Here is a 26864-nt window from a genome sequence, read left to right on the forward strand (position 1 = left end):
CACAGCACATTCACATATGTTTTTACTGGTTGTTTTGCTTTTTATTCTTTCCAATGAAACAGAAATTAGAAAGAAATAGACGTTCTTAAGCCCTTTTGTCTGTCCATTCCTCCATTTGGGGGCAAAATAACTCTGCAAATTTAACGGAATGGGATGAAACTTGGCATGAGGAAAAAATTATGAAAAGATACAGTGACTTTGAAAATGGGCCATGTTAGATAGGGGTTCCAGAGCTACAAACCCCGCCCCTAATCCAAAAAGACCCATTGTATTTCTGTGGGAGAAGGAGTTCCAGCTTCTATAGCATAGAAAAATTAATAGGATGAAATGTGCCAGTGGGAGAAAAACAGCAAAAAGACACACTTGAGAATGGGCCAAATTGGACTGGGGTTTCTGAGAAATAAGCCCTTCAAAATATGGCCCAGTGTGTTTCTGGGGGAAAAGGAGTTCCAGCTTCTGTAATATAGAAACTTAGAGAGAAACGTAACAGAGAACAGGGCAGTTTAAAAGATGGAATTCCCTACTCTTCCAAACTCCCAATTGCCCTACCCACTGAAAAACTTAACCCCGTATATACCCCATGGCCCAAAAATTACACTCCATATCTGCCACACCAATCCGCATACTGCCCGATCTCCAAAAATCTATTCCCCTTCAACTTCTCCATCACTCTGCAAACTGCCCTATCCCCAAAAACTACCCCTGTAACTGCTATACCACATACTGTCTCCACACCCAAAATATATCCCCTGTAACTGCCACACCACCCCTAAAGAATTCCATGAGCTATGCTATGCATGCTTTACCCCACTCTTTGGGTTTGTGTGAGGATGTGTATGTGCATGTACTTTAAGCATAATATATGTCCTTCTATTTGAAATAAAGTGCCACATGGTTTAGGTTGCCCTAACTTGTTCACAAGCCTGTTGAGAGAAATGTCTATATTCTGACCACTGGCTATTCAGTCACAGCTGAAGCTTAACCTCTGCCAAAGGATTATAACAATGGGATACGTGATTTCAGCATGTGGTTTGCAAATTTTATTTTCCTTACTGAGTCTTAGAGGAATTAATGACAGAGCATGTGTGCTTCCATGAATGCGACTGAACTGTGATATCCACAGCAGTTCTGTTTTACTTTTGTTTATTATTATTATTATGGGGCTTCTTAGTATAGCAGTACAAAATGTCAATTTGCCCATTCATAAGCTTTTTCCCCTTTAGAGAGCTCTCTTCTTCCATCCCTTTGTAATAAGATGCATGCCTTTTTTGTGGCCATACTAACCTTTAAAAGACTATTTGCATAAGGCCACTTTTCATGCTGTGTTCATATATGATATCTATGTAATACATGGATGAAATTTGGATAAAGAGCAGTACAGCCATTTACTTAGCTATAACCCACTATTATGAATCTAAGTAGAATGAACAGAGTTTTAAAATAAAGTCTGTTTTCTCTACATTGCCAATAGAATCTTGCATTTCTTTTGCATTATTCTTGCTGTTCTCATGTAACTCCATTTTCTCCGAGGACAAGCAGTCTGGGTGTTAGAAGGTTTATAAATGGTTTTCAGGCTTTTTGAAATTTTGTAAAGTTATTTATTTATTTATTTTATTGCATTTGTATCCCACATTTTCCCACCTATTTGCGGGCTCAGTGTGGCTTACAATACATTGAGAATGATCGAAATACAATTGGTCACAGTACGATTATGGGGTACATTGTGAAGAGTTATGGGAAGTCAAAGTCAAAATATCATCTGGGAATAGAACAATGGAATGTAACAATGGGGAAATGATAGGGCGATAGAACAATAGCGAGAGAACATTAGGGTGTAACAATTTTATCTGTGGGTGGAGTTTTAAGTGTAGTGAAAGTATGGGGAAGAGAATTCAGAAGAGAGTGTATTGGTGCTTTTCTATTAGTGTGTGTGAATTCATGTGTTTTGGTCTTTGCAGTAAATGTTTTCAAAGAGATGAGTTAAACTATTTAATAGTACAATCTCTGACTTTGAGTATGTTGGATTATTGTAATGCCATCTACTTGGGTGTCTCAAAACAACTACTTAAGTGACTGCAGACAGTTGAGAACACTGCACTTTGTTTGATTTATTCTTTGAAAAAGTCTGAAAGTATATCTCAGTTCTTTATAAAGAGTCATTGGTTACCAGTTCATGCTAGAGTTCAATTTAAATTCTACTGTCTTATTCACAAAGTAATCCATCGATTAGCTCCTCTCTGTCTTTTAGGTCACACTTTTTCTCAAAAAACTAGATCTACAAGATCAACATCTCTATTTAATTTTCCTCTTCTAAAAAAATGTGAAAAGATTTAGATTATTAGACACCCTTTTTCTTTTTTCAAGCAGCTTGTCTGGTTAAAGATGCTCACACTCTTTTACTTTCTACTTCAAGCTATTTTCAATTTCAGAAACTTATAAAAACCTATCTGTTCCATAAATGTGTTTTGCAATCTAGATAATTTGTATGGACTCAGATTTTATATGAGAATGTAAATTTTATTAATTACTATTCTAGTTTTCTGCATATGTCCAGCTTCTTTTGAATTGTGATCTGCTTAGAACCGCAAGGTGTTAGTGGAATACAAGTTACATTGTTAATGTTAATATTAATCTCTGCCCAGAGTATAGCGATGCGTAGATTCTCATGACACATGTTTCTGACTTGGACCATGCGGTCTAGCAGATATTGGAGGACGCCACATGCTGGGGAGATAACATTTTTAGAGACATGGTAGAGGAGGTCGCAGACCTCATCAAGAAACACACTGACACCATTGACACTCTCTCCTGCTGGACGTCTTCACCTTCCTCCTCATCCAGGAGGTTTTGGGACAAGTCAAAGAGGGGTCCCTACTGCATAGGTACGCTCTTCAGCAGGCTCAACCCCAAAACCCTTGTTCTCGTCAACAGTGTGTGCCCCAGGCCCAGCCAGCTCCCCAGTCAAAGCCAGGGACAAGTTTTGACTGGCTCTAGCAGAGCATAGCCACAGTAAAGGTGACAATCCCAGATGACCTATCAAGTGGGGGAGGCTGAGTTTATTCCAGGAAAAGTGGCCCCTTTTAACCTTCGACCGTTGGGTTGTTCAAATAGGCCATCTTGGTTACGCCCTGCATTGGCATCAAAGACCACCAAATTGCCCACCGAGAGTGTCATCCTTCTGCTTTCAACACAAGCAAGTTCTTACAGAGGAACGCTCCGCACTTCTAAAGGCCCCTGTGATCAAACCTGTTCCACCAGGGGAAGAAGGTCAGGGATTGTATTCCAGGTACTTCGTTGTGCAGAAGAAAACAGGGGGGATTCATCCCATCCTAGACCTAAGGGCCCTGAACAAATCCCCATTCAAAGAAAAGTTCTGGATGGTTTCCCTGTGCACCCTTCTCCCCATGATTCAGAAAAATGATTGACTATGTTCTCTGGATGCTTACACTCACATCCCGATACTTCCAGTTCACAGGAAGTATCTCCAGTTTCGGCTGGGGAAACATCACTTTAAGTACCTCTTGTTACCTTTTGGCCTCACGTCGGCTTCCAGGGTTTTCACCAAGTGTCTTGCAGTAGTCGCAGCATCACTACGCAGACTGGGAGGCCATGTATTCCCCTATCTGGACGATTGGCTGGTAAAGAGCACGTCGAAGGACGGTGCTCAGGAGTCTATGCGGAGAACTATTCGGATGTTAGAGCTACTAGGGTTCATTTTAAACTACCCCAAGTCCCATCTCCATTCCATTTAGCAATTGGAGTTCATCAGAACCCTGCTAGACATGCAGCAGTCATTGGCTTTTCTCCCTGTGTCGAGGACAGACACTCTTGTCACTCAGGTCCAAGCAAGCCAGCAGGTTGTCAGGATATCCACAATGAATATGCATGAACTTGATTTTCATACACTGCATCCAATATATGCAAATCTTTTTCATGCATATTCATTGTGGATATCCTGGCAACCTGACTGGCAAGGGGTACTCTACGACTGGACTTGGGAAACACTGGTGTAGAGGATAAAGCCATCTCTGGACAGCCTCTAGTTCGCTTCATGAACAGTTTGCTTTTGACAAAGCCCCCTGTAAACCCTCCGCCTGTTTCATGGGACCTCAGCGTTGTCCTCACCCAGCTGATGAAAGCTCCTTTTGAGCCACTTGATTTCTGTCATCTGAAGTACTTGACCCAGAAGGACTTCTTTTTGGTGGCTGTTACTTCAGCTCACAGGGTCAGTGAGCTTCAGGCTATTTGTGAAACCTGTGATAGAAAACAATCATGGAGAGGTCATCTATGTAGATCCTCCTTGGCAGTTGAGGATTCGTTTGTTTAATTCTATAAATTCAGTGACCAGTTCTCTCCCATTAATATCCTTAGCAAAATGAATTGAATTTTTGAGATTTAGGACATTTTGCTCTCCGAATCTAAGATTATATGGCATATACATAAAATGGTCAGCTTTATATACAAACTAGTAAAACAGGCCCGTTTCAGGAGGAAATGAAACGGGCGCTAGCAAAGTTTTCCTCCCTCCCTACCTACCGACCCCTTCGTCGCCCCCTTCTCCCTCCCTACCTACGGACCCCTTCGTTGTTCCGACGCCATTGCTCCACATCTGTTTGACACACCGGATGCCATTGCTCCACCCTCGATGTCATGACATTTAACGTGAGGGCGGGGCCCCTAGCCTGAGCGATTTCGGTGGCTTCACCACCACGAATTTACGAACCTGTTTTGTTTTTGAAGGAAGTGACGTCAGTGTCTTTAGAACGTTGAGGGTGAGTTTTATTATATTAGATATTAGTAACATAATCATCTAGCTTCCTTATACCTTAGTAGCATGCTGCAGCTTTACCGAATGAAAATATTGTGTTATAGGCAAACTATATTCTCTTTGCAGCTCTGCTAAGAGTTATAAAGAGTCTAAAATTACTTCTCTCTAGTAGTTGCCCAATAGTCCTTATACCTTTATTTTGCCAATCCTTCCAATTAAGTGGTTTATTTACTTTGATTTTTCTATTGTGCCAGAGGGGTGTATTACTTGGGTACCTATCAGAAGCATCTAAACATTGTATTAACTCCTAGAATGACCAATTGGTGGCCATAATTGGCATAACATCTTGAAATTCATCAGGGGTGAGGAGAGGAGATCATCTCTGCCTGCATCTTGATAGGTATTGGTTTTATCAACTGCTCCTCTACCCCTAACCAAATAGTTTTTTCAGCTTGATCTGTATCTTTAATCCACTGTCTCCCTTGCCACAGGAGAAAGGTGGAGTGATACTTTGTAAAATCTGGGAAGTTGACCATGCTATTGTTCTTTGTTGATTTGGTGGTGGAGATGAAAACGGTAATGGAATTCAAACATATGTGGGATAAACACAAAGGAATCCTGTTTAGAAGGAATGGATCTACGGAATCTTAGCGGAGATTGGGTGGCGACACCGGTATTTGGAGAGTAAAACCAGTGCAGGGCGGACTTCTACGGTCTGTGCCCTGATCGTGACTGAATAGATATGGATGGGCTGGAGTGTAAATTTTAAGGAGCTTCAATGTTAGCTTCAGATCTTTTAGTACAGGAACAGTGCTGGGCAGACTTTTACGGTCTGTGCCCTGAGAAAGGCAGTGAGAAATAAAACTTGGGTATACATATAAAGTATTACAAACCATGTAAAATGAGTTTATCTTGTTGGGCAGAGTGGATGGACCGTTCAGGTCTTTATCTGCTATCATTTACTATGTTACTATGTTAATCTATTAAGGGTGATTCGGAGAGGGGGGCTTACTTTTCCATAGAAACTTAATCAAAAGCAACTCTAGTTTCGTATATAGCACTTGCAACAGGACTGTTGGGGGCATTTGGAGCTGTTATGACTCTGCCCCGGTATCATGCTCTCATTCATCTCGCCCCCTGGTGGTCAGACCTGGTGGTCACAATGGACTGTCTGTTGATGGTTTTCCCGGTTCCAGAAGTCATGCCGGTCCGGTCCGGGTTTTCTAGCCTGCCAGTTGGTCTCGAGACTTTTTGGAACTAAGCTGTTTCCGTACCTGGTGAACTCCTTGGCTGTTGGCTTTTATTAACCACCTGGAAGTGTTTCTAGTTTGCCTTGCAACAGAGGTCCTCAGAGGTGTGTCTTCTGTGGTTGTTTGTTGCTGTGCTTTTGCTACTTTCAGTTTCTGCCTTTGAACCTAGTGCCTGGACCTGGACATTGACTTTGCTTGCCGCCTGCCTTTGAACCTTTGCCTGGACCTGGACCTGGACTCGGACTTTGCTTGCCGCCTGCCTTGGAACCTGTGCCTGGAGCTGGACCTTGACTTTATTTGCCTGGCCCCGGTTCTGCTGGATTTGTGGACTATCTTCTTGTTCTCTGCTGTGGCTCCTGTTCCGGTGGGTGTTCCTCCTGCCGCTGCTGCCATCCTCGGCAGTAGCCCAAGCGCTCACTATCCAGTGTTTCGTGTGAAGCATGACAAATTGCAAGGCCATGAGCTCGGAAGAATCACCCACCGGTGCGATAGCAGTTTATAAAACTGTATAACGAAGTGAATGCACAGGTACAGTTGTTAAGCCAATATGTGCACCTTAACCCCACAGGACCAAGGACATCTTCCGGGGTGGCTCCTCCAGATTCAGACTCAGGACCGGCGGCAGCTCTGGTAAGGCCAGGTATCCGTCTGAAGTCACCCCGAAGATATGATGGGAATCCTAAAGACTGTAGGGGTTTTCTCAATCAGTGTGCTATAATTTTTGAGCTTCAAGCTCGGGACTTTCCTATTGAAAGAACTCAGATAGCCTATATTATGTCGCTATTGTCTGGACAGGCTCTGGCCTGGGCGTCCCCTTTGTGGGAGAAGAATGACCCAGTGACCCATGACCTCTGCAATTTCCTGGATCAATTTAGATGAGTGTTTGAGGAGCCTAGGAAAGTTACCTCCGCAACGTCAGCACTTTTGAGATTAAAGCAGGGAATGCGGACTTTGGGCGACTATGCAATTCAGTTCCGCACCCTGGCTTCTGAGTTAACTTGGAATAATGAGAGCCTGGTCGCAACCTTTTGGCAGGGTTTGGTGCCCCAAATTAAGGATGAGCTAGCTGGACGTGATCTTCCTACAGGATTGGATGACCTGATTAGACTCTGCACTACAATTGATATTCGGTTCCAGGAGCGTAACTGAGAACGTTGCTCCACAGAAAGAGTGAGATTGACAGCAAACGACAAGACCAAGAATCAGATGCCTGGACTGATATTAGTAATTCACAGTCCCAGAACTCGGATGTTGCTGGAATGAATCTGCACTGTGCATGGCGCCCCCGATCAGCCAATTCCAAGCTGGAGTTGGCAAGGCGTCCAAACCCCAGCGTTCCGCCATCAGGAGTTCTAAGAAGATCCCTTGAGGCGGGTTATCCTATGCCTCTCCTCGAGGACAGGATTCAGGTCTTAAGGCTCAGGACAGCCATGATGATCGGAGATCTCAAGCCTCATAGAGGAGTCCCCAGCGAATCATGGCGGGTAGCCCTGCTTCGGTGCTGGGCACTCGGGCCAACTCGATGTACAAGCTCCAGTCCGGTCTACAATTGACCGTCTCAAGGCCCAAGTCTAGTACAAGGATTATGGATCACTCGCTTAAACTCAACAACAGATTCCATCAGAGATATCCATGGAGACCTAGATTACCCGAGAGGTCCGGGGGGGGGGGGGGAGGGCTTGAGAGGGAGGTACTGTTATGACTCTGCCCCGGTATCATGCTCTCATTCATCTCGCCCTCTGGTGGTCAGACCTGGTGGTTGCAATGGACTGTCTGTTGATGGTTTTCCCGGTTCCAGAAGTCATGCCGGTCCGGTCCGGATTTTCTAGCCTGCCAGTTGGTCTCGAGACGTTTTGGAACTAAGCTGTTTCCGTACCTGGTGAACTCCCTGGCTGTTGGCCTTTATTAACCACCTGGAAGTGTTTCTAGTTTGCCTTACAACAGAGGTCCTCAGAGGTGTGTCTTCTGTGGTTGTTTGTTGCTGTGCTTTTGCTACTTTCAGTTTCTGCCTTTGAACCTAGTGCCTGGACCTGGACTTTGACTTTGCTTGCCGCCTGCCTTTGAACCTTTGACTTTGCTTGCCGCCTGCCTTTGAACCTTTGCCTGGACCTGGACTCGGACTTTGCTTGCCGCCTGCCTTGGAACCTGTGCCTGGAGCTGGACCTTGACTTTATTTGCCTGGCCCCGGTTCTGCTGGGTTTGTGGACTATCTTCCTGGTCTCTGCTGTGGCTCCTGTTCCGGTGGGTGTTCCTCCTGCCGCTGCCGTCCTTGGCAGTAGCCCAAGGGCTCACTATCCAGTGTTTCGTGTGAAGCGTGACAGGAGCACACATAGTATTTTAGATGTTATTACCATTATTATGACTTCTAAAGAACCCCACGAGGACAGGTGTAAGAGTGACCATGCCTTTGTTGCCTCTCTAGCAGTTTCTCAGAGGGCACCTATATTCTTTGTTCTAGTATCCACCAGTGATGGAGTAAACCACATCTAAATACTATAGATCTACATATTTGTCACAGACTAGATTACATCAACACAGTTTATGTAGGCATCACGTCTACAAATTCCAGGCATCTTCAGCGTTTGCAAAATACAGCAGTAAAGCTGCTACCTAGCCCAAAAGGTTTGATTGCACCCTCCTGTGTTAAGCTGCTTATGTAGCTTAAAAAATAGGGCCTATATATGTTTGGTGATTTTTATATATTGGTATATAATGTTCTTGTTTTTGTCTTTATACATATTTTTACTATTCATATGTATTTATGAATGATTGTTTTTATTGTTGTGAGCCTCCTTATGTTTATAATCATTAAACAGGTTATACAAGATCTCCAGATAGTTGTGAATGAAGACACATGGTACCATATCCTTGCCCTGATTCAGATTAAGTTGGAAGTGTAAAAGATTCAAAGGAAACTGCTTGGTCAAAAAAAGGTCTTAGGGAAGTCAAGTTTTTTTTTCTTTACAGGATTGCTTTTTGTTGTTCATAAAAGGAAATGCACTGAAATAATTTTTAACGAGAGAAAATATGTTTTTTTTTCTATGAAAGTTAATGGGCGTGCAGTAGCATGCAAAACAGTGCTTGAAAGAATTAGAGTAATGCCTTACAAATCTGAACTATCAGGGAATCATTAGTTATAAAATCTAATAGTCTTTCTTAGATCCATTTGTTTGATATTACATTTGATAAATTAAATTCCTACCTAATGATTTCACTATTGACATTAGAAAACAGCTGGAATCTTGCAACCAGTCTGACTTTAATAAACTTTTTGTTTCCAAAGAATTATAGCTAACCAACCATTACAATTCCATACTGTCGGTCTCACTACATAAAAATCTAATTACAATCAGGAAATGGTTGATATATTGGACAATATGCTTTCTGCATATGCAGGCTTATACTACTAACTTGCATCTGGCCATAAAAATCTACTGGTAAGAATTTTCTCTTTTCTCTTGTTTTCTTTAATAGGGTCACCTCTTCTCATCAGCACCTATAACAAAGCTTGAGGAAGCTTTGTATGAGTATCAGCCACTTCAAATAGAAACCTATGGCCCACAAGTTCCAAAGCTTGAGCAGCTGGGAAGGCTGGGGTAAGTATGAAACTGAACAACTTATTTAATTTAAATATTTTGCAGTATTATGAATCTTTTTATTATGTGCTAGAAAGTCTTTTACTCATATTGTTTTTCTTTGGTGAAACATTAGAGTTCCTGCTCAAACATTGTTTTACTTGGGTAGATAAACTGATATCTTTTAGTTTTCTGCACTTTATAGATCTATGGAGAGCTGGGCTTGAATATTTTTTAACATTTTCATTGGCATTTGAAATGAAACAACTCTTTTTTTTTTTTTTCCTGCACAGTACCAAAAAAGACTAGCCTCTCTTTAGCCAGCACCAATCCAATAAAAATAACAGTTGGGCCCTTAGCCATGGAAAAAGATTATATTTTCTGTCAGCCATGAAATAACTTTCTGAAAAATGTAAAAAAAAAAAAAGTACAAAGCCAGGACTAGCTCAACTTCAGTGCTGTGTGAAGCCATGTCAGGAAATGTGTCTTACGGCTTTGGTTGACAACTATAAAGATGACACGTGATCTTCAGGGAAATCTCAAACATACAGAAGCCCACAGCACTTAACTATGGATGGGAAGCATCATCCTCTGAAGAAGAGCAGTTGACTGAGTCACAAATGAACTGTTTTGTAATTCCTGTGCTGTAGTGGCCTTCAGTTCATTATTTTCTGATAAGTCCATTGAATATTTTTCTTCTAAGTCTGCAGCTTTCTTTGCAAGAAGTTCTCTTGACTTTATACTAACAGAGCAGAGCAAATGATGGCAGATAAAGACCAGCTTGGCCCATCCAGTCTGCCCAGTTATGATTCTTCCATTTAGGGCTACAATTTTTTCCAAGTTCCAAAAAATGAGCTCACGCAACAATTTGCAAATATATTTATATCTAATACCCAACAGGTACAAGAAGCACTGGGGGTAATTTTCAGTATCAGCAGGCAGCTTATTCATTTAAATGACTGCCATGATGTTTATATTAATATAGGTATTCAGTATCGCTGTATACACACATTTACCACTAAGTGCTGCCACCACTATCCATTTAGGGGGTATATTCAGCTGCTGGCAATTAAACCTGGATATTCAATGCTGGGTCATGTCTGGGCTTTGGCATTGAGTTTCCAGGTTTGCGGAGCCAGCTAACATATATCCTGTTAAGTGCAGTATTCAGCTATGGGGCACCACATAAAGATAGGATTGACTTTTATGCAATTCTGTTTACGCAGTTACAGTACTTTGGCCAGTTAAGCCCTGAATATTGGCATTTAATTGTCCAAGTGCTGACTCTACCCCTGGAACACTCCCAAAATAGCCAGTTTTCAGTTTGATGCTAACCAGTTATTTTCAGTGGCATTAACTGGTTAAATGCCTCTGAAAAGTAAGTGTGAGGGTAAACCAAGTTAATTATCAGTTTTCATTTTCTATCAGTTCTCAGCACAGCTTAAATATGTGCTCTTATGAGGCTAATGTATCCTCATGGACCCTCATTCCATCTACAGTAAAGGGTTTACATTCATTTGGGTTTGTTACTTTTTCCTTGTACTTTGTAGAGGATTTGTGATTTTTGGTTTTCCTTTTATAGAGTAGGCACCCAGAACCAGTCCTGATAGCACACAAATGCTCTTGAACATATCTACACCTGCTCCAAAGAAAGGGTAAATGTGTGTAGGTATTCTGTTTATATAGGTCCATACCCAACTAAGGGGATCTTTTACTAAAGCTTAGCTCGAGTTATCTGCAGCAGGGCCCATTTTATTCCTATGAGCCCTGCTGCAGATAACTCGAGCTAAGCTTTAGTAAAAGACCCCCTCAATTCCTGGGAGTCCCTGCATAAAAGTATGTTTATTGATTGATTGATTTGTATTTGATATATCGCTGTTCAAGAACATATCAGGAACAAAAGTACCAGAAAAAAAGGGTTAAAAATACAGAGAGAGAACAATGTAGAAATAACAGACTAAAGCAAAATGACCAATTGCTGCCACAGATAATTATTGGGTCGATACTCAAAGCAATCTAAACGGCCAGGAGAGGCTCCTGGCCATTTAAATTGCTTGTCCAGGGCTAACAACTATGAAAATCTTAGGAGTCACAACTGACCAATTCCTCACTCTAGATAACCAGATTTCCAAAGTGGTCTCAAGTGTCTTCAATTCATTATGGAAATTGAAGAGACTAAGACCATTGTTCGCAAAATCAGTCTTCTGTACCCTAGTTCAATCCCTAATCCTAACAAAATTTGATTACTGCAACTCTATTTACGCTGGACTTAAAGGGGATCGCCTAAAAAAAACTACAACCCGCTCAAAACACTGCCTCATGTCTGATATTCAAACTACCATGCTTCACCAATGCAACCCCCCCTTCTGTACGATTTGCATTGGCTGCCAATAAAAGATAGAATGTCATTCAAGCTATGTACCTTCATTCACAAACTTTTGTATGGTTTGGTCTCAATATACTCAAACAACCTTATTGAATTACCCTCACGTAATGCCTCTAAATCATATAGAAAATAATCTTATCCTACATTTCCTGAATTGTAAGAAAGTAACCTACAAAACAATCCATACTGCTAACTTTTCATATCAAGGCACTAAAATTTGGAACTTCTTACCTAAACCCATCAAATACACCGAACCGATGATTATTTGTTATTCCGAAGTCTATTGAAAACTCATTTCTTCAGTCTAGCCTTTAAGGAAATAAGCACTCTTCTCAAATAAACTCTGTGGCATTAATTTTTACCTTTTCCCACCTCCCACTACTCCTGTCTATCCTAGTTAATCCTAGCCTTTTACCTGTTTCCTCCGTATTTCAATTATCTAGCTTAAATCACTAAGTATTTAATTACATCTGTACCTAACTCAAGTTTGATTGGTCTAATATTATATGATATATTTAATTTTCTGTTAATATATTTTGAACATGTTCATGTTTTTCTAATTGTTATGTAAACCACATTGAACCGGAGTTCTACTTGGGCTAATGCGGGATATAAATATCATAATTAAAAAAAAAAAAAGAAACGGTATATTCAGTGGCACTTAATTGGATAGTGCCACTGAATATACCCAGTTAGCGCCTATGCCAAAACCAGGTATTTTATGGGCGGTCCAGGGACAGTCTTGGCTCTTATCTGGTTAAGTGCCTATATTCATCATTTAACCAGATAAATAGGAAAGCATAGAACACAGTTCTGTCTTTATCTGGTTAAATTCTGAATTTTGTATTTAACTGGATAAGCATTAGTGTAAACCTGAATATTCAATGTCGGTGCCTGAACATGGCCTGGCATTGAATACGTGGGGAAACTGCTTCTAGCAGCCAAAAAAAAACATTGACCACCGCTAGTTGAATATTGACCCCTAAGTGGATGCCAAGGCAAGAGAGAAGAGTCTTAAGATTTTTTTTTTCTAATTTGCTTTAATTGCTTTCTGTAAGCAGATCTAATGTGAGGGGATTTTGCAAGACTAGAGCAATGTAACAAAAAGCTGACAGGCAAGTGCAGTCAGGCTTAGTAGGTGATGGGGACAGATATCAGAGAATTTTGAGAGGATTGAAGAGGGTGTGCTGGAGGGTGTTTAAATAAAATAGGCAGGCCAGTATAGTAAGCTAATGTGCTGCTAATAACCTTACTTTTTTATGTGCATATACCAATTTCATAAGAGCTCTTTTCTGCATGTTTAACCTCTTTACATGTGAAAATGCTTTATAAAATTCCTCCCCACCCCCAATTCTCAATCTGGTACATTTGGTTGACAATGGGAGAAACTTTCTTAGCAGATACCCAGCCATTTTTTTTTTTTTTGTTCCAACGTTTTTTATTGATAGTAAATAAGCACACATTTCCAACTAACAGGCAAATTTGTAATACAAGATGCAGATGCGTGATCTTCTTAAACAGAAAGAAACTGTCTACCATCAAACTTTTCTTCTATTTTCTCCCCCCTCCCCCCCATCTTCCCTCTTACAGATCACAACTTCTTATATATATATAACTCAGTTTATAAATTGCAGAAACCAGAACTACACTTACAGTGTTACATCATGAAAACATACCGCAAATAATCCTCAACTAGCACTGCAATATCTAACCATTGAGTACATTTCTCCTATGATTGCTCCCCTCCCCCTCCCATGCTTGTCTTCCCCTCCCCCTCCCACTAGCCCCCCTCCCCCCTCCCCCTATGCCTTCCTGTACCCTCTTCTGACTTATATCTATTCCAAATGAAATGCCGCCCGAGGGTACCGGTTTACAACATATTACATGAGAGCCCTATACTGCTGTCTTAACACATACTTGGTTATTGACCAACCTTGTATGTCCCCCTGTGTCCCTCCTCTCCCATGTGTGTGCCTACTGAGTTCCCCTTTCAGAGCTTATTGAATATTAAACTGCAAGCTTTTGGTGACAGTGATTGTATGTAGGGTTCCCAAACTGCCAGAAATGCTTTCCGCCTCTTGGGGGAAGACCCTACTCCCCTGTGCTCCATTAAAAGAAGGTCATGGAACTTGTTCCTCCAATGCCAGAAATCTGGTGGAGACTCGTTCGTCCAGACGCCCATTATGATCTTTTTCCCGACCAGACTTGCTTTGCGAATGAGCTGCTGGGTCCCCTTACCGTGAAGCCTAAATACTTCATATTTGTCCACTAATATCCCCTGAGGCGAAAATGGAATCCGAAGATGCACCAAAGATTCAAGATATTGGATTAACTGCTTCCAAAAAGCCTGAATCTTATGGCATGCCCAAAGAGAATGCACCAACGTACCCTCCCCCTGCTCACATTTCATACATAGCGGGTCCGTAACCCCCCCAAATTTGAACAGTTGACTTTTGGCCATATATGCTCTATACACGATCCGGTATTGGCACTCCCGAAGGCCTGCATTTACTGATACCTGAGGGACACGTGCTATCAGTTTACGGAAATCTAACTGTAAATGTGGTTGCCCCAGGTCCCCTGCCCATCGTTGACAAATAGCGGACGTGTCTCTCTCTCCTTCCAGCTCCCCTATGGCTTTTTGCAAGCTTGAAACTGACAGCCTGTCTCCTGTGATCATCCCAAAAAAGGCCCTAAGCCTACGCCCGTGACCACTCCCCAATTTACTTTGGTCCAAAGACCGGACGTAGTGAGCTAGCTGATGGTATGCAAATATATGGTTCATACTTATACCTACTCCCAAAGCTCCCAAAGATAGGATCTTCCCCCTTGCATCTAATACGTGCTCCAGTCTCGTAATCCCCAGTATCGCCCATCTATGAAATATTTTGTTCTCTGTACCGGGGACAAATTGTGGGTTATCCTGCAATGGCAATAAATCCGAGACATCTGCCTCCAAGCCCCATGTCTTATTCAAATCTCTCCACACCTCCCTTAAGGGGCCCAAAAGTATACTGTGACGAATATAGGCCGGTATCACTCTCCTATCCCCATGCAGTAGATAATGCGGATGGAATGGCTTAAAAAAATCATACTCCATTCTCCGTGGTGTGTAATCTTGCCTCCCTAACAACCAGTCCCCCAAGTGTCTCAATAGACAGGCCTGATTATATCTGCGGACATTTGGAAGGCCCATGCCTCCCTCCCTCCATGGACCCATGAGTAATGTCAGTGGAATTTTCGGCTTCGCATTTCTCCACACAAACCTCCTCAGATGTCGGTACAACTGATTGAGATCTTTGCATTTAAGCCGCAAGGGCAGCACCTGGAATGTATATAGCCACCTCGGAAATTCAACCATGCGAAATAAATGTATCCGCCCATGCAGTGTAAGTGGTAGAGTCCCCCACCTATTCAGTCTACCCTTCATTTTAACTAGTAGATTAGTGAAATTTAGTTGATACAACATGGAGGTTCTCATAGAGATCTTCACCCCCAAATACGGAATGAAATCCGAAGCCCACTTGAGCGGGAATCCAGCCCCCCATTCTGTCTTTACACTTGCATGAGCTGTCAGTGCCAACGATTTAGAGTAATTTATTTTGAGCCCTGCAAAGTCGCCATACTCCTGAAACAGTTCCAGCAGAGCACGTAACAATCGACCGGGGTGAGTAAGATGTACTAATATGTCGTCTGCAAATGCAGACACCTTAAACATGGAGGAGCCCCACCGCACCCCCTCCACCTCTGGGTGGGACACGATTTCCCTAATCAATGGGTCCAGAGCGAGCACAAACAACAACGGGGACAATGGACACCCTTGCCGGGTGCCTCTTCTGATCTTAAACAATGCCGATTGTTCCCCATTGACCCACATGAATGCCTGCGGGTTAAAATAGAGTGCCCTTACTGCAGTACGAAAATGACCGTCCACCCCAACCTTTTCCATTACTGTAAACACAAAATTCCAAACGACATGATCAAAGGCCTTCTCTGCGTCGAAACTGACCAGCAGAGAGGGCCTTTTCTGCCTCTCCATAATCTCCAGGGATGCCAAGAGCGCCCGGACATTGCTCCCCACCGATCTTCCCTTCACAAATCCCACCTGCGGGGATGCAATCAAGTCTGGCAGAACCCTGGCCAGACGGTTGGCCAAGATCTTGGCGTAGATTTTTACATCACAATTTAATAGGGAAATGGGCCTGTATGACCCTACTTCAGTACTATCCTTCCCTGGCTTTGGTAGTACTATCACTTTTGCCACATTCAATGTATCAGACATTACCCCGGAGGTAACCATCTCATTGTAAAGATTTAACAAAGGAAGTGTCACCTGTTCTTGGACTAACTTGTAGTAGGCAATGGTGTACCCATCAGGCCCCGGTGCTTTTTGGATATTGCTCTGCTGAAGCGCCAGCATCAACTCGCCTTCCGTAATGGGGCCATTTAGGTACTCTTTCTGGGAATCTGAAATCTGCGGCAGGGCTTGATTGATTAAGTAAAGCGTTCTATCTTGCATTATCTCTGTAGGCTCCCTATATAGTTTTTCATAATACCTCTTAAAACAATTAGCAATGTCCTTTGATTCCCTGAGAAGTCGGCCACCCTCATCTTTGACTTCCAAAATTCCCTGACAGCCCCGTTTTCCACGTATCAATCTCCCCAGCAACGCCCCAGCTTTATTACCATGAATGAAATATTGATATTGATAGTACTTATGGGACTTTACCACCCTCTGGTGCAGTAATTCGTTCAGCGCTTTCTGGGAGGCTAATAGAGCTCCTTTCTCCTCTGATGTCATGCGCGCCCCACATCTAACCCTCTGATAACGGACTTCTTTCTCCAATCTGATGATCTCCTTGTCTCTCATCTTCTTAGCTCTGGCCCTGTATGCAATTATCTCCCCCCGTATCACTGCCTTAGATGTCTCCCAATACAAACTGGGCTGGCACTGATGTTGCTTATTATGGTCCGCGTACTCCTTCCATTTTCCACTTATATAGGCCTTAAAATGTGGGTCCCAAAATAACTCAAATGGAAATCTCCAGCTTCCCCCTCCTTCCCCCTCCCTTGGTCCCTGCAACTGCATCCAGATGATGGAGTGGTCTGACACCTCACACGGCCCTATCTCTGCTGTTGTTACTTTTGGAAATAGATTTCTAGAAATGAAGAAGTAATCGATACGCGATTGTGTGAGGTGCGCCCTGGACAGGTGTGTATAGTCCCTCATATTTGGGTGTAACACTCTCCACACGTCTATCAAGTCCAGTGTGGAGCAGAGGAAGGGTAGTCCCCCCACCCCCTGAACCCGACTAGTTGCTGAGGGACCCGTCTTATCCATCTGAGCGTCATACACCAGATTGAAATCCCCTCCCAAAATCACGTTACTCCCCTGATAAGGACCCAGCAGCTCTATAAGGGTTCGATGAAATTTGCGATCATACACATTGGGTGCATACACGTTGCATAAAATATACCTAATGCTCCCCATCTCCACTTCAGCCAGAACGTAATTCCCCTCTGCACCCTGTTTAACCCGCTTAATCTGAGCCTGCAGGCCTTTACGTATCAAAATCACTACTCCCCCTTTCTTGCCTGCCGCCGGGGAACCCACCACGTGTTCTACCCAGCCCTTCTGGAATTTATTATGTTCCTGAGTGGTCAAGTGTGTTTCCTGCAAAAACGCAAGGTCTGCTTTATGTCGCTTTAGTGCTTGCAAAACCTTTGTACGTTTAATGGGTGAGGATATCCCCCCCACATTCCAGGACACTAACTTAAACGGTCTCATTCATCTGCAGGTCTGTCTTAAATTTTGATCTTTTAACCTTCATTGTGAGGACGCACCCCCCCCCCAGCCCCTGGGTGCAGTCCCCTTTCGCCACCTTGTTTAGAGCATAGTACTCTACAACTCACACTCCGTTCTGCTCTGAAGAGGAGAACAACACAATAAAGTACAAATAACATCCAGCACACAATATATGTAGGCTCACTCTCATATTCCCCATCCATCTTCCCCTCACCCTCCCCATCCCACCCAACCCCTCCCCCCTCCCCTCCCCACCTCCCTCCCTCCCCGAAAACTGAGACTGTGTCCTCACTTGAGAACTGGTCACGTCCATGCCCCTCCCCTCACCCTGCGACATCATAGAACACTATAACTTTTATCACCCCATTTCCAAACAATTCTCTTCCCATGAGTAATTAATCTATGGTTCTTCCTCTTGCCTACCTCCCAAATGCAGTAGTCAACCCCTTCAATTTACTGTCCACTGCTGCATTTTGCACTACCTCTCAACAGTCTTCCCCTGGTATCGCATGTTCTTCTCTTATCACACATCTCCCAGCGGAGCATTATTCTGGGCGATTACCAGCAGTCTCCAGTTCACCGCTCTCCGCCGCGGTGCCTTCCATTCGCTTCACAAACTGCTTCGCCTCCGCCGGGGACGTGAAGAAGTGAGGCTTGCCTTCAAACTGTATGCGCAGGTTGGCGGGAAAAAGTAATGCAAAGCTTGCTTGCCTCTCATAGAATTGCTTGCAGACCTCTGTAAATTGTCTGCGCTGTGCCGCTACCGCTGCTGAAAAGTCTTGAAAACACAGCACCGTGGACTCTTCATATTGGATTTTACCCCGCTGCCGCCATGTATGCAAAATGTCCTGCTTGTGGGTGTAATTCAGGACCCTGCAGATCACTACTCTCGGTCTGTCCTTCCCTTGTCTTAGTAGCCCGAGCCGGTGTGCCCGCTCAATCTTCAAACCGCTCTCCATCTGCTTCAGATTCAACACCTGGGGTAACCACTTCTCCAAGAACTGCCGGAGGTCCACTTATACCCAGCCATTTTAACAGCACATTGTTGTACACTTTTATATATCATTGAAAGTTCATTTATATACTGCAGCAGTTCTAGTAGCTAAGGAGCCCTTTTACAGAGTGGCAGAACCATTTCTGGGGAAAAAGAAAACCGCCGCGTGCTGCCCAGTTACCACCAGGTTAGCGCAGGAGCCCATATTCGCCACCTCAATGGGTGGTGGTAATGGCTTCCTTTCGTATGGCCATGCAGTAAGAGTTCTCTGGGGGGTTTTTCCCACAGCTTGGTAAAAGGCCCCCTAAATTTGGTCTCGGAAAGAATCGGATTCTTTATAGGTTGTGATACCTTTCATGAACCAATGTATGATTAATCCAGAGATGCAGTTCATGACCTTTCAAGGCCACATTGGTCCATTCCTCAGACACCGACATCTTACATTATATGTAGAAACACTAGTGCACATTTCTTCATCACACAGTGTTATTGGTTAAATTAAGACATGCAGTTGTGGCACTTGAATCATCTTGAGGCAATTGGCATAAACTATCAATCATAATGATACTTAAGCCAGTGGTGTGCTGGTAAAGTTTTAACAACAGGCTCTCTCCCCAGTCCACCTCGGCGCCCCCCCCCCCCCCCCCACCTCTTTAGTGTAGGCCATACCAAGAGGGGAGTTTGTTATACTATTTTGAAGGTCTTCTGGTTGTCTGAGCTGGAGGAGGTCATCCTTTGTTCTCCCTTAGTAAAATATTAGATCCTCATAATTATAAATTTGTGTGTAGACATTGCTTGAAAGTAATTTCGTTGGGCAGTTTTGAGTCTCTCTCTAAGCTGACTGTATGTGTGGGCCTTGTAAATATTAGATCACGTGGACATAAGTGCCATCTATTAAAGGACTGAATGGAATATAAGGAGTTGTGTATTACATAGTAGAAACATGGCTAATTGAGAGGGATGGAATTGTGTTGGAGTATGATTATTTCTACAAGAGCAGACCTCATAAGAAAGAAGGTGGGTAAGAATTATTTCAGTTACAGGCAGGGGCGTAGCCAGACCTTTCATTTTGGGTGGGCCCAGAGTTTGGATGGGTGAGCCTTCCAAAATCCCTCTCTCCTCTACTCACAGATCCAGCATTCCCTCCTCCCCAAGGCCCAGCATCTCCCCTCTCTCTGAAACTACCCCCATACCTCAGTACTTTTGACAGCAGCTATGTACATCCACTGCCTGGCCAGCCCCGCAGGCAGATCCCTCTGCTGCTTCCTACCAAGGAGGAAACAGGAAATGATGTCAGTGAGGGCAGGGAGTGGCAAAGGGGAGCTGCTGAGGAAGGTGCTGAGGTAGAACTGGGAAGGGGCGTGTTGTGTAGCTGCAGGCGGAAGGCAAATGCCAGATCTGGGAGTGAGGGAGAGAGGAGAGTGAGGCAGCCATTGCTGAACTATTTTGAAGGCCACACAGGGTGGGCCTGAGCCAATAATGGGTGGGCCTGTGCCCACCCAGGCCCACCCATAGCTACGCCACTGGTTACAGGTATGCTTCCTGTAGAGATCTTGTTGATTTTATTGTCTGGGTTGGATCCATTATAGGACTCTTGGTTTGTACTCCACTAGGAGTTGATGAATGAAGGTTAATATCTATCACTGATTTGATAGTGGAATTCTTGTTTCATTATAAAGAACTGATAGTGACTTGAACCATCCTCTTAAAGGTTGATTTGCATGAATGTTGAAGTTCTACATACATTTTATGGAAACTTGGACTTCTGTCAGTTGATTGAATTTCAACTCACAATCTGTCCCTGATGCAAACACACCTTGAGTCCTGCGTTTGGTTTTGGTTACCCCATCTCAAAAAGGCTATACAGTTAGAAAAAGTTACAGAAGGGCTACAGAAATGATAAAGGGTATTGGATATCTCTCTTTATGAACAGAAACTAAACAGATTAGGGCTCTTCAGCTTAGAGAAAAGACAACTGAAGGAGGTTATGATCTGATGAATTTTGGTCTGGCCCAGCATGGATTTTATGTTGTTATGTGTGAATTTTTCATTTTCTGAATAGCTCCAATTGTTTACCTGTATAGCCAGGGTGAGTAACAGCTGGCAGAAGTGGTGACAGCCATGCCTCATTTGGGAGCTTATTTATGTTAACTATCCCATGACCATCTTTGATGATTGTTGTTGATAGAATAGAATATTGTGGTGGTTGGTATGAAGGCATAGCTCTTTAGGCTTTGCCTGGTAAAGGTGGTGAGGCCATGTTTGGTAGAGTAAATATCAGTGAGTATATAACTGTCAGTCTTATAGGTTGCCATCTGCTTGCTGTCTTCCATTTACTTTTCTTATAAGGTAATATAAATGTTTTCCTTTAGATTTCTGATGAGGAAATCACATTTAAGTCTTTGAGAGTCCTTTGATATTTTGGTGCTTTAGGTGATATTTAGATCCAGAGACCTTTGAATTTAAATGCTTTCTTGCATACATTTTATGCTGTTTGAGGTTTTAAAAGCAGTCTAATCGGTGAGATCGGAAAACTCATGTTACCTTTTCTTCTTTCCTTATTTTTAACTACGAATAAGAAGAAAGACCATGAGGAACCAACTACTGTAATTTTGAAACCCTATTGCTTAAAAGGGAAAAAACTTTCTAAAAAAAAAAAAAGGTTAAGATTTAGTTGGATATGGTATTTTGTTTAGTGTTCCTCTGTCAAGGTCATTAGTCTGTGAATTTAGTAAAGGTGGGCTGCCTATGAAATAGTCTCACTTCCTATCTGCCCACCTGTGGGTATAGTGTGGGTTGTATAACTACAAGAGCTCTCATGAGGGTCATAAAAGCAGAAAATATGGAAAATGAATAAAGAAACAAAAAGGAAGCCTGACTACATCATGTAATTACTTATGTTTAAAGTTGGCTGCAGAGCTATAAGCACTGTTAAATACACCTCAGAAACTTGCCATGACAGCACAATGTCCATAATAATTGTTTTTGTTGGCATTTTGCTTCAAAATTAACTCATCGATCTAACATGAATCCTAGTCTGGTAATTTTTTAAAAACTTTTTTGCAGTCATGGAAAAAATGTTTCTGCTTGAAGCAGTTGTCAAACAAGCTTCTTTCATCGGCAATCAGACACAGGGCAGCTGAATGAGCCTGTTTAGTCTAGAGTAAATACTCAAGAGATTACAAAGTCACTGTAGGAAATGTAATTATACTGTTGATTCCAGAATAGTCATTTGTATTATAAGCGTTCAGCTTGCTAATTTCATAGCATTTATAAATTTGTGTGTGTAGGTATAGATATGATATTTTAAAGATTTAATTTTGGATGTGCTATTTTAAAATAAGAATGATACATTTATGTATGTATTTATTTATGACATTTATATCCCACAGTATTCCCACCCAAGGGCAGGCTCAATGTGGCACACAATAGTTAAAAAGCAAACAATAGTACAAAATACAAGGTCACAAGAAGGAGAAAGAAGTAACTGAGGAGGAAAAGGGAAGAGAGGAGAGGTGTTGTTATCATAGAGAGAGAGAGCCACGGGTTAAAATGGCGTAGCTCCAGAAGGGCTCGCAGCATATGCTCTGCCAAAAAGGAAGGTCTTGAGTAGCTTCTTAAAGGTCGGGTGATCAGGAGTGAATTTGACCTCTTGCGGCAGCCCGTTCCACAGTTGAGTGCTGAGATATAAGGGAAGGAGGAACCATAAATTGTCTTATATTTGAGGCCACGAGGAGCCGGGTAGTGGAGATTGAGGTACGAGCGGGCCGACCTTCGGGAATTCCTGGGCGGCAGGTTAATGAAAGTGTTCATATAGGAAGGGGCTTCTCCATAGATTATTTTGTGCATCAATACGCAGATCTTGAACGCGATGCGGTCCTTCACAGGAAGCCAATGCAGCTGCTCACGTAGTGGTCTCGAACTTTCAAATCTCAATTTGCCGAAGATGAGTCGAGCTGCTGTATTCTGGGCAGTTTGCAGTTTTTTTAGGAGCAGGTTCATGCATCCCCCGTAGATACTGTTGCAGTAGTCAAGATGGCTATTTACCAGGGACTGGACTAGATTGCGGAATACGTCTCGAAGGAAGTAAGGCTTGACACGCTTAAGCCTGCAAAGAGAGTAGAACATTTGCTTGACTGTAGAGTTCACATGCTGCTCCAAAGTCAAAGATCTGTCAAGCAGAACTCCCAAGATTTTTAAGAATGCCGAGATAGGCAGGACAAGCTCAGGAGTAATTAATGTAGGAGGCCTGAGTTTGTTATAGGGAGAGGAGAGGATCAAACAGTGCGTTTTCTCAGCGTTGAGTTTAAATCGAAAAGAATTAGTCCAATCGAGCATGGTGTTAAAGCCTCGCCGGATCCTACAGGTGATTTCAGTTAGGTCTTTCTCAAAAGGGATGAAGATAGTGATCTCATCTGCATAGATAAATGGGTTTAGTCCCAGTTTAGAGAGGGCCGTTTCCAGAGGGATCAACATCAAATTGAAGAGGGTAGGTGATAGAGGGGAGCCCTGTGGCACCCCGCAGTCTGCTTTCCAACGAGATGATAGATTAGAGTTGGCGTGGACTTGGTAGGATCTGGATGTAAGAAAACCTCTCAGCCAGGCTAGTACGTTACCACTTGCACCAAAATAGTCAAGGAGCCACAAAAGTATACCGTGGTGCACTATATCAAAGGCACTGGACATGTCGAACTGCAGGAGTAAAATGCTCTTCCCTTTAACTATTGAAAAAATGAGTCCATAAAGAAACCTTTATAGTCTCTAAGATTGAAACTGAGACTAAAGTACAATGTACACAATTAAAAAATGTGTGGGATAAACAGAGGATACTTGAGTAGAAAGAAAATATCAAAACTGGATCACTTGGCAGCTCTGTACACAGCTATTTGATAGTGGGAACATAAAACGAAAGATCAGTCCTAGAAGATGTAGAGAAGGAAAGGAAGAAGACAAGAGGAGAGAGAAGAAATGGAAAGGCCAAGCTGGAAAAGAATTTGAAAGGTTGACTCATGGTACGTGGAAAAAAAGACTGGGACCAGCCCAATTAGAAAATTAAATTCCCAGACAACAAAGGTAGAAAGAAAAATTTATTTTTATTTAATACTTTGTAAGGACTGAGGTTACCTGCTTTTTAAAACGTACATTTTTTTCTATTTTTATTTTGCAAAGTACAAGAGAAAATGCATTTCTATTTCTCTTTCACCAGTATTGTACTGTTTAGAGTGACTTCCTTGCACAGAGAAGGGGGGGGGGGTCTCGATTTCTGCTTTTGTCTGTATGTTTTTGTTTGTTTGTTTTTGTGGCTCCTTATTCTGTATTAGATTGGTAGCATGGAATGTTGCCATGTTTTGGGTTTCTGCCAGGTGCTTGTGACCTGGCTTGGCCACTGTTGGAAACAGGATACTGGGTAGATGGGCCATTGGTCTGACCCAGTATGGCTACTCTTATGTAGATGAGGGTATATCCATGTTCTGCATATGTGACTGAGATGAAGGATTCTGCTAGCAGGTAATTTCTATGTAGGAATGTGTAACAATGCAGCTTGTTCCAGTTTTCCAGTAGTAGGTATATTGGTGCTATAGAGCCCAGTGTAATACAGATAGCACTGTCTTTTCATAGATGGGTTAGAGCTGTTACGGTGTGGTAAATTTGGTGTTCTAGGGCAGTGTTTTCCAAGTTGGTCCTGGAGTACCCCCTTGCCAGTCAGGTTTTCAGGATATCCACAATGAATATGCATGAAATTGATTTGCATATACTGCCTCCATTACATGCAAATCTCTTTCATGCAGATTAATTGTGGATAGCCTGAAAACCTGAATGGCAAGGGGGTACTCCAGGACCACCTAGGGAAACACTTCTCTAGGGCTCAGTGTAATATTTGTAGCACTGTCTTTTCATAGGTGGGTTAGGGCTGTTATGGTGTGGTAAGTTTTTTTTTTTTTTTTCAGTATAGGTTTTGGGTGTCTTTTTGCAGGGTTTTGTGTTATTTCACAAAGCATTTGGCCTTATTTGAAAGTAGGCTCAGCTGCTCTGGGGCAAGGACCGTCTTTGGTGGCTCTTGTCACCCAAAATAAAAATGCTCAGTACTAGTGGTCTGCACATCCTGTAGAGTCACCACACAAACAAATGTCCATCTGATTTAAACAAAGTGTGTGTGCTGTTCCTGAGGTGATGGTCACAATTTGAATATTTTTACTTTGTAGTTAAGAAGACAGGTTGCCTGCTCTGACCAGTTTAGGGACCTCTTCTGTGTTCTGCTTCCTGATGTAACATCCTGTTTCCTTGTAGGCAGGACACAACAGAGAGAGCTTGTATTAATCATTGCCTGCGACAACACAGGCATTGCTGTCTAGCTGACACCAACCGGCATGTATTTTATAAAAGTGTGCTCCCCCTGACATCAAAACCTGACTATGCCTCTGTTTAACCCATAAAATGATACTGCTTTGTCACCCTGGTGGTTGGGAGGCAGGGATAGTGCTGGGCAGACTTATATGGTCTGTGCCCTGGAAATGACAGATACAAATCAAGGTAAGGTATACACAAAAAATATTACTATCCAGCTCATTTTCGAAAGTGATCGCCGGCCATCTTCTGACACAAATCGGAAGATGGCCGGCGATCTCCTGAAACCGGCCAAATCAGTATAATTGAAAACCGATTTTGGCCGGCTTCAACTGCTTTCCGTCGCGGAGCTGGCGAAATTTCAAGGGGGCATGTCGGTAGGGAAGTGAAGGCAGGACGGGGGCGGGATGGGGGCGTGCTCATAAGATGGCCGGCTTCGCCCGATAATGGAAAAAAAAGCCAGGCTTGAGGAGCATTTCGCCGGCTTTACTTGGTCCCTTTTTTTTCACGACCAAACTTCAAAAAGGAGCCCCAACTGACCAAATGACCATCCGAGGGAATCAGGGATGACCTCCCCTTACTCCAACTGACCAAATGACCATCCGAGGGAATCAGGGATGACCTCCCCTTACTCCCCCAGTGGTCACCAATTCCCTCCCACCCAAAAAAATAAAACATCCAAGTGCTCGTCAGGGACGTCCTAAATCAAAACTATTTTTGCTTGGCTTTTTCAGTAGTACCAGTGGGATTTGAACCGGTGACCTCTGGATTACAAGACCAGTACTCTAACCACTTGGCCACAGCTCCACTTACTTGGATGTCCCTCCCTTTTGATTATGCCCCTTCAGGTCTCTCTCAGCCAATCACAGACAGGGGTCTCTCTCAGCCAATCACAGCGCATTTAACTGTCTGTGAGTGGCTGAGAGAGTCCTGAAGGGGAATAATCAAAAGGGAGAGACATTCAAGTAAGTGGAGCTGTGGCCAAGTGGTTAGAGCACCAGGCTTATAATCCAGAGGTGGCCGGTTCAAATCCCACTGGTACTACTGAAAAAGCTGAGCAAAAATTAGACGTCCCTGACGAGCACTTGGATTTTTTTTTCCACTTTTTTGAAGCCGGCCGTCTGTAAACCCGACAATCTCAACATTTGACCTAAATGTTACTACCCATTCCTCTCTCCCTGTTTCTCTCTCCTCCCACCCACTCCTCCCTTTCCCCGCGTGGCTGTCAGAGTGCTTTTGTATTTCATATATATATATTCTAATATGTTTTCATTTGCGGATTTCTAATCTGAATAAGATATTGCCTTTGAAAGCTAAGCAAAAAATGTATTGTTAGTCAATAAAAAAGGTATCATCTTATTTTATTTTACTTTCTTTGTTTTATTTCTATTTAACATGTTGATGAAAGAGAGGAATTTAATTTTTACGTGCTCTCTTTCTGTGCCTGGCATGCATTTGTGCCTAGTGCATCACTGTGCTATGTACTGTCACCCGTATTGCTTCATGGAAGTGTAAGGTTCTTGGAAACTGATGTGCCCACCACACTGTTTCATTCTTCTTTATATTGAAATTTTTTGACAAAACTTTAGAAAATTAAGACTTGATCCTTGAAACATTGTTGTTTCTAGATATCATCTCCTGAAAGAAATTCTCTATAACTTCTGCATTCCATTTCAGTTACATTTCACTGAAGCACACCCCCAAGGTATGAAACTCCAGTAATTATTGAACTGTCCATAT

The 26864-nt window shown here is 42.8% G+C and overlaps 1 protein-coding gene across 1 annotated transcript in view; it reads left to right on the forward strand.

The window, feature by feature from the left end:
• The window catches only part of MNAT1 (MNAT1 component of CDK activating kinase), a 375378-nt gene that overhangs the window by 287806 nt on the left and 60708 nt on the right, over positions 1-26864 (forward strand). Inside the window, exon 7 of the mRNA XM_030214362.1 lies at positions 9493-9614. Coding sequence (XP_030070222.1) covers positions 9493-9614 — 122 coding nt within the window. The remainder of the gene's footprint in view (positions 1-9492; positions 9615-26864) is intronic.

Source organism: Microcaecilia unicolor, chromosome 9 (genome assembly GCF_901765095.1).
Source record: "Microcaecilia unicolor chromosome 9, aMicUni1.1, whole genome shotgun sequence".
NCBI lineage: Eukaryota > Metazoa > Chordata > Amphibia > Gymnophiona > Siphonopidae > Microcaecilia > Microcaecilia unicolor.